The sequence below is a fragment of the Artemia sp. Qi Xiang Cuo genome, chromosome 16 (genome assembly GCF_049724085.1).
Source record: "Artemia sp. Qi Xiang Cuo chromosome 16, ASM4972408v1, whole genome shotgun sequence".
NCBI classification, from domain to species: domain Eukaryota; kingdom Metazoa; phylum Arthropoda; class Branchiopoda; order Anostraca; family Artemiidae; genus Artemia; species Artemia sp. Qi Xiang Cuo.
Genome location: NC_142809.1, coordinates 17,118,123 through 17,133,869, shown reverse-complemented (window position 1 = coordinate 17,133,869; position 15,747 = coordinate 17,118,123). Strand labels below are relative to the sequence as shown.

At 36.3% G+C, this 15,747-nt stretch overlaps 1 protein-coding gene across 4 annotated transcripts in view; it reads right to left on the bottom strand.

Annotated features, from left to right (window-relative positions):
- Positions 1-15,747, bottom strand: part of LOC148942634 (lachesin-like) — a 582,410-nt gene that overhangs the window by 153,407 nt on the left and 413,256 nt on the right. For all 4 annotated transcript variants that reach the window (XM_089102786.1, XM_089102787.1, XM_089102789.1 and 1 more), the window contains one exon: positions 8,592-8,684. In XM_089102786.1, the coding sequence (XP_088958912.1) occupies positions 8,592-8,684 (93 nt within the window). The remainder of the gene's footprint in view (positions 1-8,591; positions 8,685-15,747) is intronic.

The window sequence follows — 15,747 nt, the reverse complement described above, 5'->3', positions numbered from 1 at the left end:
TACACGAACAACGGCATGTATTTTCCGTTAAGCACTTCAAAACCCTTGCTTAGGAAGGCCATACTCAAAAATGGGGTTGACAATGATTTCATTAATCTAATATCTGAACTTTGTTTAAATTTAACTGAGGGCAATGTTCAACTGTCAGATGGTGTTAGAAAACAGACTAAGCAACATCGTTCCACTGTACGCGCCTTGGCATTTAAAAACGAGGTGCCAATTTTTAAAAGAACACGTCTCCTTCAAGCGGGCGGTAGCTTTTTCACACTTTTACTGTCAATAATTGCCGGACTTGTAAGCAGTTTTCTCTAGAGAATGGCAAAACCCTATAAATTGACACTATTTGAACTTGTCCTCTCGCCCATCGAACATTTTGAAGACAATCTAAGCAATTTCATTAATGATGAGGATATTTCCGATGACAAGAAACTGCTTTTACTTCAAATGCATTGCGACGTGTGAACAAACATAAATCTTATCGTGACAGACCCGCCGTCACCGCCACTGATCCTTCTAAACAGAAAACATCACCTTAAGATTCTGCAGCACTGCATTCAAAGGAGAGAGAATCGAATTCAATTGTATTAAAAATTGGAAACCTATTGCCAGTCACCTATCGTGAACAAAGTAAAGGAGTATTATCATATCTCATGTTGGAAACTGCTGATGAACATCAAGTTCAAGTCGACAGCACAGGGAAACGAATTATTATTCAGGGAAAAAGTTATAATCTAGTTGATTTAATTTGATGATATGGTGACGAATCGTAAAGGACTATTATCCTTTGACAATAATCTATACACCTTTCTAAGTGTATCAAACTTCCCCAGAAGTCTTATTGGCAATAAGCAAATTCTAAAGAAACTAAGAGAATATAGTCCTCCTCCAACAACAGCACCAACACCATTTAAAAAAGAAGAAGATTCAATATTTGAAAATACTATCAGCACTGATTTTACAACACCTGTGTATGCTGGTCAAAAGTAAAGACGAATTGATTCACCCTCCAGTGTGCAAAAGGGGAGTGAACATTACACTACGTGCTTACGTTTAAAATAGATGAAGTTATGAAAGGTGTCTATGAAAATGCTGGTGAAGTGGGAAGTTTAAGGTATCCTAAAACGCTTTCTAAAGGTGTCTTTTGCACCAAATCAAAAAATTCAAAAGAATATCTGGAGAATGAGTCAAGTTACACACTGCATCGGAATCACAGACTTCGCAGCAAACAATATCGACAAACTAAAGCCCTTTTCCCTCTGCATATAATGCAAACGGATCTTTTAACTTTAGACGCACTTCAACAGCGTCACAATGCACCCTACAAATATAGTCTAGTGGCAATCAGTATCTTTAGTCACTATGCCTATGCCATTCCACTGCGGTCAAAGAGAGATGTTGGAGTTGCTCCTGGCCATTGAAAGTATTCTTGAACAGGACTCATATGGCAAAAATCAATCGGATCGTGGTAGTGAATTTGTTAACCCTCATGTGCAAAAGGTTCTTTTGAAATATAATACAACACTTTATCATAGTCACAGCCCGATAAAGGCTGCATTGGCTGAACTATTAATCAGAACGATTCGTCTATTAATTTGAAGATATTGTACACTGAAAAATACACCGGCTTTTATTCATGATTTAGATAAAATCATGCAGATATACAACCATCGACCTCATCGATCTCTTTCCAACTCGAGCCCTCGGGATGTACACTACAATGAAAATACATTTGATGCTTTTCAAAAGCAATATTCCAACGGTGAAAAAGAAAAAAAATGTGAAGAAGAAATTCAATGTTGGTGATACTGTTCGAATTAATAGAACCACCAATATTTTTGAAAAGGGGAATTATTTATGGAGCACCGAACTTTTTAAAGTGTCCAAAATCCTGGACACCGAGCCCACGACATATCGACTGCGAGATACCAAAGATGATGAGAGTCTTGGTGGTTTTTATGAATATGAACTTCAAAAAGTTAGAAACACTAGCGAAATGTATCAAATTGAAAAGATATTAAAGAGTCGTACTCATAGGGTCAAGAAACAATTGCTTCTTTGCTGGCTAGGATACAACTCAGATTTTGATTCTTGGGTCAGTGCTGAAGATATTAACAATGCCCAAAGATTTCTATGTGACTTTCATGTCCAATGTTTCTGATCCTCTCTACGATGATCTGAATAAAACAAGTGATTTTTGGACGAAACTCTCCCCCACCATCAAATTCGACGACAAAAGAAAGTATGAAGTGGCTCTTGTCGACTGTATTCTCAAAAATACTTATGACATCCTGACAAAGGATCGTAAATATGAAATAAAAATTAGACCCTATGATTCGCCACCACCACCAGGTGATCAAGAACAAATTCAAAAAATCAATTGGATGGATTATCCTTATATTGAATTACCCTACGAGGAACTCACCTGTATGAATGATTTATGTCGTTCTATTAATAAAAGAGTCTCCGCTCTTAAAAAGGGAGCCTTTCATTTCAACTATTCAAAGGAGGAGGGTAAGATCTACCTTATTTCACCTAATGCTAGTGAAAAGGTTATTCTCAATGATAATGTAAAGGATGTTCTTGGCTTTAAGCTCAATATAATCAATGGTAAAAGTGTCGGAAACACAAATTTCATTTTTGCTGACTATCCGCCTGCCTTCTCCACAGACACTTGTATGTTTCTCTACGCTTCATTTTTGGAAACATCTCGGGTTGGTAATTCAAATGTTCCCCTCCTACGAGTTCTTTAACGAAAAACCAATCAAGAACATATTCACCACTACAATATAAAGCATCTTCAGTATATTCCCGTAAACACTTCCTATTTGGAACTCTGTCAGTTAACACTAAGAACCAAATTGGGCGATCCCATAGCAATTTCAAAAGGTTTGGCTGTGATTACATTTTATTTTTGTCTCATCGTTCAAAAGCACGATGTCTAAAAAAAAAGTGGTATTCACTTGTCCTGATATTGACTGCTATGTTAATACTCTTGGTCCAAGACAAAATCGTAATGGAATGGAGTATTATAAAGGTTGCTCGTCAATGTCTGGCTACGGTCTTGGCAGTTGGTTTACTAAGCTGTTTCGCTCTTCACTACCGCTGGCTAGAAAATATCTTGTACCAGCTGCGACAGATTTTGCATCCTCTACATTATCCAATTGGGGCTCTGGCAAAGATTTTCAAGGAAATGCTTCGGAAAATCTTAGGTCCAGTGCGCGAACCCTTGGCGAGAAATTAAAACAAAATGGTAAAGGCTTAAAAAGGTCAAGAAATAATGCATCACTCATCAGTCTCCACTCAGGTCGGAAGCGAAAGACATCACCCCTCTTGTCAAAGAAAATAAGGAGAAGGCAGCCATGTGCTTTAAACAGAAGGAGAAGTCCCAGGAAAAAAATTATCAGATCGAAACTAGATTTCTTCTCCTAAACTGTCCTACCTACTACAGAAGGATTCTCAACCTTCAATCACCGCCTCATTGAATCTATTCAATGCTGAAAATGTCGATGTCAGTGTCAAGCACGGATACTATGAACAATTTTATCCATAACAATCCCTCTCCAATAATATCCTCTTTCAAATTTATTCCAATAAAGACTACTTTATGGATTTTTCTTCAACATTTATAGATTTAAAAATGGAATTCCGGAAATCCGATAATACAATGCTGATTCGGGCCGATGGAATATCCTATGAAAATTGTATATTACATAATTTATTTCGTCAAATTAGTGTCTACATCAATGGCACGCTGGTGAGCACAAGCAACAATCTCTCAAATTATAAAAGCTATATGCAATTTATGTTGATGACACCCAGGTCATACAAGGAATTGACAGGCACCTCCAATGTATATGAATATATTAATTATAGTAATAGTACAGATGCACTTAAAAATGCTACAACTAGTGAATTACATTTAGTTAGAAAAATATATATTATGAAATATTTAATATACCCCAATGGCTGCCACCCAATGTTAAATTGGTTATAAAACTGACTCTAGAACACTCCAATTTCATATTGAGAAAAGAACTTGCTGCCAATCCTGATGTAAGTCTCTCCCTCACCTCGGCAATACTTCATGTACTCAAACAACAGGTCATGAGTTCTGTTGCTTTCGCAGTGGAAAAACGGAGAGCCAATGGAAATAATATTAAACTACTTATTCTATATAAACTCACTACTAAGCTTAGTTGTGCAATGGGCTAACGTACAGTAACTGTTTTCTCATTTTTAAAGGGCGAATTCATGTCAAAAATTGCGTTGGCTTGTATAAAGAGTGCCAGTTCGATATCGCCGCGCCCGTACTATCCGTATCATATTAGTATGCTTGTTCTTTTATCTCTTGTGTGCAAAGTAAATTGTATCCCACTCTACAATCTATCTTTTGATAGATCCTATAGAACATTGTACGAGTTGACCATGCAAACCCTAGATCATGATTCGCAACTATTTGAAAATGGTATAACCGAAGATATGTTTGCTAAAACACATGGTATCATTGTCTTGGATTTGTCAGGTACACAGGATATGAGTATAGTACGTACGGGGAGTGTGCGTTTAGAGTGTACATTTTCCGACTCACTGGCTGAGAGTATTGCACTAATCTCACTAAATCAATATGAAACCTATTGGGAAATCACTCCCGAAGGCAGTGTTCTACTAGACTTGGCGCCATGAACACCAGTCAAATAATCAATGTATTTAATATGGACCCTTACATGTCCCAGTACAAATCCTATTGTCTGCCCTCAGACTATCTTGGAAAAATTCAACGTGTCAAGAATACCTTGATTATTTTTAATAACAGTCCGTCGACTGTGCTGACGGATCATTGGTTTTGCATCTATCAAACAAAGAAGACTATCGAATTTTTTGATCCTCTTGGTCTATCCTATACATTCTACACACCCCACATCAGCAACTATATTGAGAGCAGTGGGGAAACTATTATTCAAAATCGGAAGAGGGTGCAGGATCTGACGACTAAAAGCTGCGGCTTCCATTCGCCACCTTATTTTGTGTTCCGATGTCGCTGTTATACTTACAAGCAGTTTCTCCCCATTCATAGTGACACTCTTCGTCTCAACGACTTGCTAGTGGAAAATATTCTCTCATTCCTATATAGTATTGATTTTAGTATCTTAAGAGTAAAGTACTTAAAAAATGTATGTGAATTTTTTTATTTATAAAATTCATCTATATATACAACCATTTCATTCAATTTTCACTTTAGATTTCATCATCGATGTAAAGGCGATTATCGTGAAACACTAATGTTGGTTAATAATTTGGATACACTGTATATTAAACTTGCGTGACTGAAAAACCAGTGTCACATGTTCTACTGTACAATGTAACTTCACTCTTGACATATCTCTTTGTATAGTCAATGATACCATTTGCATTCATATTATGAAATTCACGAGTTTCAATCTGTCTATTTGAAGCAATATCACATACAATGTTTTCAAATGATGAATCACATTCGGTAACTGCCAAATAAAAATCACTTGGTTTATAGTCATAGTAGGTAGTGTCGTCACAACAATGACGTAGAAACCAAATTGTCTTGTTACCCCAACAGTTGAATCGTTGACCAGATTCCTGTTCCCAGAATAATTTAAATCCACGACGATACCAATCTCGTAGAAATAAACTAAAATCACGTTTAGGATTCTTTCCAATCATAGCAGGGTATGTATTCTCCCACTGATCACATTTATCATAGTGACAATTGGAGCACAGGTGCCCTCTAGGGTGAGAGTCACACACCTCTTCAAGACATGAATTACATCCTTTAATTTGTACTGCATAGCCTCTATGTAATTTACAATGATTACATTATTTACACTTTTCACTATAGTCATCAATAATTGTACAAGTCTCACATTGAGTCCAACTGCCAAGAGTGTACATGCACAATGGACATGTATAGAACATTTTTTCGGTTTCCAATGTCACTTGACTCACTCACAGCTAAAACGAAACTGATCGTTCCTGCCGAGGGATAAATTCAACGTGGAGGAATGGGGAGAGGAGTAGCTCTGTGACGTTACCTCTTTCGAATGGCGGGGAGCCATCTACATTAAATCCATTGGCAATGTTTTCAAAAGTATATCCACGATATGATTCTGCCTTGTTTCAATTAATATATCAATAAATTGACTATAAGCACATGAATCACATTTTAAAAGTTTCATAAAATAGTCCAATGGGGGAGAATCACTCCTCATTATACTGTCAAGTGTTCCCTGACAAGAGAATATCCTGCGTTTAAGAGATAACTCGAGAAAATCGTCATCCAAAATCAAATGTTTTTCCATAAACACTAGATTTGATCTAATTCTCTCTTTCTCAAATTTATTCATTTTTCAATCCTTTCACTCCGACTGCTGACTCTAGACTGATCCTGATTCGCTAGCCTAACCTGACCAGAAAAGAAAGGGAACATTTTCGATTTCGAAACAATTTTATTGAATAATTATAACAACAATAATACTATGCATGTACAATTAGCGATACTGTTTATTGTCTTCGATATTTTTCACCAATGTACCTAAAACACATTGAAGTCTATTCACATGTGCTATATCAACTTTAGCGGCAAAACATAATTGATCCTCCATTTTAAATTTGCTCAAGGATATCATATATCTCGCATATACTGCATCCCATTCCAGAGAAAGCCGCGATCCTTTCATGATTTCCACTGCAAGATTTGGTGCTCTAGTATTATTATCATCAACTCCACTATCAACTTCTAATAGAGTAAACATACCACTTATCGCCATCAACAAAAATATATATCCAAATGAGTAAAGTCAAACTGTTCTTCTCACTCCTTTGAATTCTATTCACAGACTAATAAAACTATAGCAAAAATCCTTTCCTTATATTCCCTCCGCCGTTAATATGTTTGCGAGCCCTCTGATTGGCTGAGAGGGAAACACGTGATCTAACTGTTTCCTGGAAACTCATAACATTCGCGTCGAGCATGTACATTCTCACTGACAAAAACCATAAAACAGACATTAATTGCTGTTGACATCCATAAATGTGAGAAAGTTCCTGTTTTTTCATTCTCACTGACAAAAACCATAAAACAGAAATAAATTGATGTTGACATCCATAAATGTGAGAAAGTTCCTGTTTTTTAATTCTCAATTACAATAACCATAAAATAGACATATATTTCTGTTAACATCCATAAATGTGAGAAAGATTCTGTTTTTTCATTCTCACTGACACACATCATTAAACAGACATCAAATGCTGATGACAACCATTAAAAAGAACAAATGAATTGACAAACACATATAACCATCCAATAAAACATCCATAAAAGTGAGAAAATTCATTTTTTTTAAAGTGAGAAAATTCCTGTTTTTTCATTCTCACTGAAAAAAACCATAAACCACGTGGTTCTCGTCGGGCTGGTACCCCCCTTTCTACTACCATCAATAGCTTAGTTTATTTTAAATAGCCCTTTTCATCGTCATTACTTTATCTGACGGTAAAAATCAGCTTCTGAGATTCAGTGTCTTCACTTTACAGCTCTGACCGTCAGAGCACAGGGGTGAAAATCCTTCTACAAAATCAACACCATCAAATTTCATCATTCAGTAGTATTTGTACATTATTTCAAGCATTATTTCTGAAGTGGATCCTCCCTATTCCATTATAATTCTAACTATTATAATCAAAATCCTAATTGATTACGTACTTCTTATCGAAGCTCTAAGAAGATTATGCAGTAATCCAAAACCTTGCATTCGAAGAAAATTCTGACCCAATCATCTGAGGAGGATGGATGGTCTTAAGTAAATAATAAACATATATATGGACTAATAAGTATCGTAGAATATATTATTATTCTTATTCTAAGAGAATTGTTCTGATGGTATTTTAGATAGACTTTTTTATCATCATTATTTTATCTGACGATAAAAATAAGCTTACGAATTTCAGTGTTTCCAATTGTGCTATTATGGCTGTCTTGGTTACAGAGGGACAGCCCTAAAGTTTTACACCATCGATTTTCATTATTCAATAAAACTTGTATGCTATTTTAGATATTAGACTGCAGGAGGTCCTCATTATTCCTTGATTGTGTTTGCAGTTTTATGAGACAAAAAATTCCCAAGTAACGAAAATACAGCAAACGAGGCTTCAAAGGACATTTTAAAATATTCTTCAACCCCTGTCATATGTATTTGAACAAAGTTTTGAAAAACATTTTTCTGCAGTGTCGGTCAGCGTCCGTGACTCTCAACTTTTAGAAACACAGCTTACGGAATTTCAAAAAAGTTTCTTCTGCGATCTTGAAAAATAAATCATTATTCACATGAACCCCCCCCCCCCAGCTTCTAAAGACTTCCATGTAAACCTATTACTCCTTCCATTGTCGAAATGATTACTAATTATTTGATTACGTGCTTCTAACCTTTTTACTGATCCTTTAAAGAGATCTTTCTGTAATCCCAGCCACAACCCCTTATAGAAATCTGAATTCTAGTCTCTTCTGAGGTAGCTCCTGGGACAGAACAGGATTGAACTAGAATTTGTTTTAAAAAAGGTCAATTTACCTTTCTGTTTATCTCTTTTTATCCTAATCTGTCCAATATCGGATTCTTCTGAACTTCTGAAAATGGTGCTGAGGCTCTTTCCACTCAATGGAGCTGAAAAAGAGAAATAACTATGTTTGAGCGGCTAACAATAATATTGCAGTTGAAGATGATCAACAATGAAAAACAAGTTTGACTTCTGCAGGTGACATGAGACTTCATATTCTGTCGCGACTAACTTTGCTGAGAATAAAAACATTCTCATAAATAAAAAATAAAAACATTTTCTATGAGACTCATGTCTGTCTTATTCAGCGACAAACAGAGGAAGGAAGAGGCTATCTCGAGGAGTCCACCCATAGAGACGGTTTTATGGGGGTTAGAAGTGGTACTTACCCGGGCACAAAAATTTCAAGGGCGCTAAATTTCAAATAAATAATCTAACAGTTATAACCGTTTGTTAATTCTAGAAATGTTTTCTATTAAAATAAAGTAGAGGGCGCAGTTAATAGATGAAAGTAATTAATAAATTGTTAATTAATTGAGAAAACAAATTAAAGAATAAAAAATTTAGATAAAAATAATTTAAAAATGAATTAAAATAATGAATAATAATTAAATAATTTAAATAGTTCATAAAAAATTAATTAATTGATAATTAATTAATGAATTAATTGAAAATAATTTTATTAATAAATGAAAATTATTTTAAAGTTTAGCCTGAAAATTTTGTGGGAGACAGGGGGGGGGACAGTAATAAAGATTTTGCCCCGGGTGCAGGCCAGAACTGCCACTACCTACCCCTCCCACAAATCTTGAATTTTACTAAATTTCTGGAAAACTCTTATTCAAATTACCAAATGAAATATTTTTTCTATTATTGGGCCGTTTTCCAGAAGAAAAATTTTGCATATGTGCCAGGTCATACCGACAAGTAGTTATCGGATTGACCTAATTTCTACAACTGTTGTAACGTAATCGACTGCTTGATAGCACCGTGAATAGGATTCAATATAAATATGGAAGGAGGAGGGTTTTAAGACCCGGTCTTTCCACAATACGACAAATTTTATTCTTTAAAAATATTTTTCTACTCGTAAAATCTGAGTGTTTTTAAAGTGTTTAATAACAATGCCCGAGAAAAATATTGTTATATACATCCGTGGTAATTGATATAGCCACTAAATTTTTAAATATAAAATAGCTCACTATAACTTTCTAGTTTGACTAAGTTTGACCTTAGCTCTTGGATAAAAAAGTAAAGGGAAATTCTGTGTAAAAATAATAATAAAATAAGGGAAATTCTGTGTAAAAATAATAATAAAATACATCTAAATAAAATAAAAGACAATAAACTTACATATGCACAAAAGTTACACAGAAGATTGATTCAAAGGACACATACCTTCACTGAGAAATCAGAAAATAGTGACGCAAAAACTAAATTTCGGTGTATCAACTGTAAGTATTCTGTTGTTAACATTTTTATTTAAATATTATATATAACTATTATATAAATATTACATTTTTATTTAAATTTTATGCGACAAGCCTATGGCTTCCTCCTTTATTGAATAAAATGAAATTAAATATAGCTCTTGAAAAAGCCTGTATCCTTTAGTCTCCCATTTGCTTTTGGACGTAATAGCAACGAAAAATAGTAAGAATCAGGGTATTCCAGAAGAGGGAGGGGGCAGTGTTGAAACTTAAAATGAACTGAACTATCCTATAAACGAGGAAGGCGGTCACCCTCTAAACCTATCAACCCTTTAAAATGTCAAAAAAGGTTTTTTAAGTCCTAATTTCAGGTATATTTACCCCTTTCGGGGGCGTTTACCCGTTTTTCAAAATTTATACAACATTTTTTAGTGCTTACAACCTTTGAGGGGTAACTTTAAACTAGAAAAAAATGCTTTGAATTAACATATTAAGCAGTTATTTTGATGCTTGTATTTTTATCAAGCTTCCATTTCAAAGTTTCAGTTTCTGCTGCACCAGGAGCCCCAATTAGGGAGAGCAATTGCCTTCACCCTCTAGATTTGAAAAGATGGTTATTTTTTTGTAAAAAAAGAACAATGATTTAACACTTTTTTTGGATTTCCATTTTTAAAATGGAAGAAAATTTCTTGCCCCCCGCTAAATATTCGTGAACTAGCGTCTTGAATGTCACTCTTTACTTACCGTTCGTTTCCATGAATGTAGTTTGATAGACAATAGAATGCATGAAAACGCATGTCATTCAATGTAGATCAGATAGACATTCCATTCTCGAGTTAAATAGCGAAAGCAGAATCAGATCCCAACTTTCCGTCAAAAATCAGGAAGCCAAGTGGATGTTGCTCTCTCTCTTTTCACTCTCAGTTCAAGAGGTACCACTTCCTATTTTGTTTGTGACTGAGAACTCGAGTGGTGGATAAAAGGGAGCTACAGTTCCCTTTCCAGTTTTTATCAAAAGAAACGAAATTGAAATTGTCTTTTCCAGGCAAATGAACTTTGAGAAAGTAATTTCCTTAGGACTAATACAAGACAATTTTCAGAGAGATTAATAAAATTTTCTTGTTGAAACTTACTACAAGTAAAGTTATGACTCAGCTTAAAAAGAGATGAATAGATTAGGAATTGACTTGACACAACTAGTTGGGGGTCAAAAAGGAAGATTCTCTTCCTTTAAAGCTGAAAATTTACGAAAATCTCTATACAAAGAAATGTACAATTAATTGTAATTATGGCGTGAAAATTTCTAGCTACCTTTTACCTAGTTAAAATCTCAGTTTTGTCCACGTAAAATGAAAGATAAAGCTCAAACTTAAAAGTAAAGACAGTCGGTAAGAGCCAAAAAAACACAAGGGTCTGAAACCAAACATACACAATAGGCGAAAAGGGTGGGGGGGGGAGGAGATAGCAGCGGAATAATTTCATTAAGGAGTACAGTAATATATGGGCACAAGCTTCCTTAAAGCTTTTTTTATGGTGTTACTTAAGAAATATAAGAAGACTTAGGAGGAAACTAATGGAGGAAGTGGATATTTAACTGGGCCATGAAATTCCTGGAATATTTCTTGGCTTTGGCAATCAATTAAAGTGGATAGGCGAATTTAAAACCAAACTTAGCCATTTGCTAGCCATTTTTCCTTTAAAATTATCAGTCGAGCCTTTTTATAGGAAGAATTGTATGTATTTTAACGACCCTACAAAATGTCTTTTCCGGCACATTTCTGGATCGGATTAGTTTGAGAGGCATGGATATCAAACAGAACATGTGTATTCTAAAATTGGCTCAATAAATGAATCATAAATCAGAGAGAATGCAAAAAAGGCGCTTTAATTGATTTAAGAACTTAAGAGGGGTTATTAGTGTCATTTAGAATACCGCAGAACTGTATAAAGTAAGTTATTCTAAGTAAATTATAAACTAATTATAATTTACTGTCATTTTTAGAGTACTAGGTTCCTCTGCCACTCCTCCGAATATTTCTAGAGGCTCACTTTTTATGCTTGGTGCCATATATTCAGAATGGATAAATCTTTCTTAAATTTCTGCAGGTTGGTGAAGTCATTATGGAGATTGTTAATCATTATCTGTCAAGTAGTCACTACTAGTCCTGTCCGGCTGTAAGTCGTCTTAAGCGCTTAGTTCAGACTTGAGGAAGAAACCTCCTCTATTCTAACCAAAGCATATGCTCACTAGCCTACACTGGTGGGAATTCTTATTTTTGCTGAGGCTCTAATGCCTCAACAATTTATATGATAGGAAAATTCCTACCTGTAATATCACCAATTTAAAAAACAATTACTATGTTGACACTCTGACTGATGAATTGAGAAATTTAGAGCTGGACAAATTCCGATTTTCAAAGACTCATCTCCCAAAGTTAGGATGCATGAAATTAGGTGATACATAATTTCTTTACTCATGAGGGATCGAAGGGTCACATGGTTTAAAAAACAAGATTCACAAGACATTAGGTAATATACATGGTAGAAACGTATAGAAAAGCGTACCATGCGTGACACGAAGTTGCACGGCGCAGTAGAAATGTACTACGTGTAGCAGAACAGGTGGCAAATCTCGTTCTGGCCCTGCCGTTGCAACAGTCTTCTTCTATATAGCATCCAATATTAACTTTCCGCTTCTGCAGGCACCGAGGTGGGAAAGGCGATACGGGGGTTTATGAGCCTCGCTAGGAAATTACTTGGTGGGGGGGCAAAATTTCTGCAAGTGGTTTTGATTTCAACGATTTTAAATTAGCATATATCACATTTCTATTCATATACAATATTTCTAAGTGTTTAAACATATGTAACAAAGTATCAGAAAATCGTATTGTAGAGGTTGTGATGGCTTCAGCCACGTAGAATATCAAAAGACACGCACAATTTCTATTCATTTGAACAACAATGTTCCTTTCCTTCCACCCGAAATTTTGTAGTAAAAATATTAATAAGGACTTATTCAACAACACTATTATTCATCAGAAGGTTTGACTAAATATTAAAATCTTTTCTAAAATTTAAATTACAATCCAACATTTTCGTTCTTAAGCAGAAAAACTGAAATAGCCAGACGCTTCAAATCAATTTACAATTATAGATAAATAGAATTTATCACCAAGAAATCAGTGGGCTTATGGGGCGTGTACCCCACAATATATGTGAAATGTGAAAACAGAAAGCAAAAAATACTAGTAAGTAGTACACGATGTTTTAAAAAAAGCTGGTAGTGTAAAGGGTATTAGCAAACAGAATCTCATGTTCGACAGAAGAAAGGGACTCTGTTTAAGAAGTCTTTGAATGACCGATCTTGTTAGTATAAGTAGAGATGGGGGTCCGTACTGAAATTAGCATAAATAGAAAATTGTTACTTGTAGAGAGAAAAATCTTAACTTCGACGGAAACCTTGCTGTCATTAGAAAAAATGTCCTACTATTATGAAACAACTGTTACTTCCCAGAAAGCTTTGATTTAGTTCAACACTCTACTCAGCATTCTCTGAAAGGCTCACCTGAATGCCCTTTGTCCTTTTGAAAGTAAAGTTCAAAATACATAGGCTAGCTTTCTCAGTAAAATATACTATATGTAAACAATGAACGAATTGCTTTGAGGACTGTGGAAAGGTTGACATCCCCAAAAACATAATTACTGGATCTTTCCACAATGCTGAACGAAATAGATCTCTTAAAATTTTGATCGGATGTGTTTTGGAGAATGATAGGCTTCAGGAGGGGGATTGGTTGCCCTCCATTCACTTTTGACTCTTAAGAAGAGCACTAAAACTTCCGACTTCAAATCAAATAAGCTCCATCCGATCGAAGTTTATATGACCGGCCGTTCCATAAAAATTCTAAATGTCCCGGGGCATAATTCACAACCCTTGTCCCTAGGCTATGAGGGGTGTCCACCCCCTCCCAATTGCCCAGGGTTGTAATCTTTACAATCTTGGACTTTTCATTGTAGAAGTTACAGTGTTGTCTTTTTGGACTAATGTGAACAGCAGGGCTATCTCACAATTTCGATCATATGCTGTTTGGGGAAAAAAGGATGTCAGGGAGAGGAAGGTTCTAGTTGCCCTCCATCACTTTTGACTCTTAAAGGAGAACTAGAACTATACATTTCCAATCAAGTGTGCCTCTTCTAAAGTTCACACGACCACTATTTCCATAAAAACTTTATACACCCGGGGGCATAACTAACAACCCTCGCCTCCAGACTTTGGAGTTGTGTCAACCCCAAAAACCTTGTTATGCGTTTTTTGAACTATTTTTTTTTTAACAAATGCCTATCTCAATATTTCTACCAAATGCATTTCGGGAAAATACGACGTCCCGGGGAGGGGGTGGCTTTCCTCCGATCATTTTGACTCTTAAAAAGGCCACTAGAACTTATGATTGCCAATCCAATGAAAGTAGAGGTGACCCTAAAGCCCCCATGTGGCACCCCTGCTGCCATCAATAACTTTTTTTACATAATTCATGGATGATTATGGGTGTCGGTCGAGTTATTTGATGTTTTTTATGGATTTTGTCAGTGAGAATTTGAAAAACAGGAATTTTGTCACATTTTTGGATGTTTTTATGGACTTTGTCAGTGAGAATTTGAAAAAACCGGATGTTTTATGGTTTTTGTCAGTGAGAATTTGAAAAACAGTAATTTTGTCACATTTATGGATGGTTTTATGGTTTTTGTCAGTGAGAATGGAAAAACAGAAACTTTCTCACTTTCATGGATGTCAACAGCAATTTATGTATGTTTCATGGTTTTTGTCAGTGAGAATGGAAAAACAGTATTTTTCTCACTTTGCTGTCAGTCATTAATCAAATTGTTTCCGGGCAAAGTTTAGTAATGTCTGACAGGTACTGCTCCAGGAATAGATCCAAGTCATTAATGTCTTTGCCTCGGGAACAGTTCTACTGGTCGAACTCCAAAGGATATTAATAACCAAAGGCCTTGGAAACAATTAGGCAAGAAACATCTTAGCGATGAATAGTTTTAGCGCGCGAGAAGGTTTCCTATTAATTTGAAATGCGATAGCACAGAGATGCCAATAACAAAGGAACACGCTGAATTTGAGTTTAGGGATTATTTGGGCGAAACCGTTTTAGACAGGTTATGGAACTATTTCGGCGAAACAGATAGAGACATTTTAAAAGAAGATTTTTGAAGAGATTTTAGAAGAGAATTTAAAGGTGAAACTCTGTGGTCGTTATAATACACAAGTTTCATTTGAACAGTGTTGTGAGGTCCTCTAACCCAACCCCAAAGGGTTCCAATCCTCCTACCCCTACCCCGAAGGAAGCCTCCGGTCCTCAACGGCCCCCCAAGCTTCCAAAGGCCCTACACCGGTTCCCAAATGTCCCCCAGGCCCCCAACTGCCCCCCGGACACTCAAAGGTCCCCCAAGCTCCCAAAGGGCCACCGGCGCCCCCACAGGCCCTCCCCAGCCCCACCACGGCCATCCCCGGTCCCCCCAAAGGCCCAACCAGTTCCCAAACGACCAACAGGGTCCCAAAGGCCCTCCAGCGGTCCCCAAATGTCCCCAGGCGCCCAACTGGTCCCCCCGACCCCCCAAGGCCCTCCCCCGGCCCCCAAAGGTCCACCGGGCTCCCAAAGGACCACCGACCCTCAAGGGACCCACAGACCCTCAAAGGCTCTCCCCGAGCACCCGTCTTTCGTTGATGTGT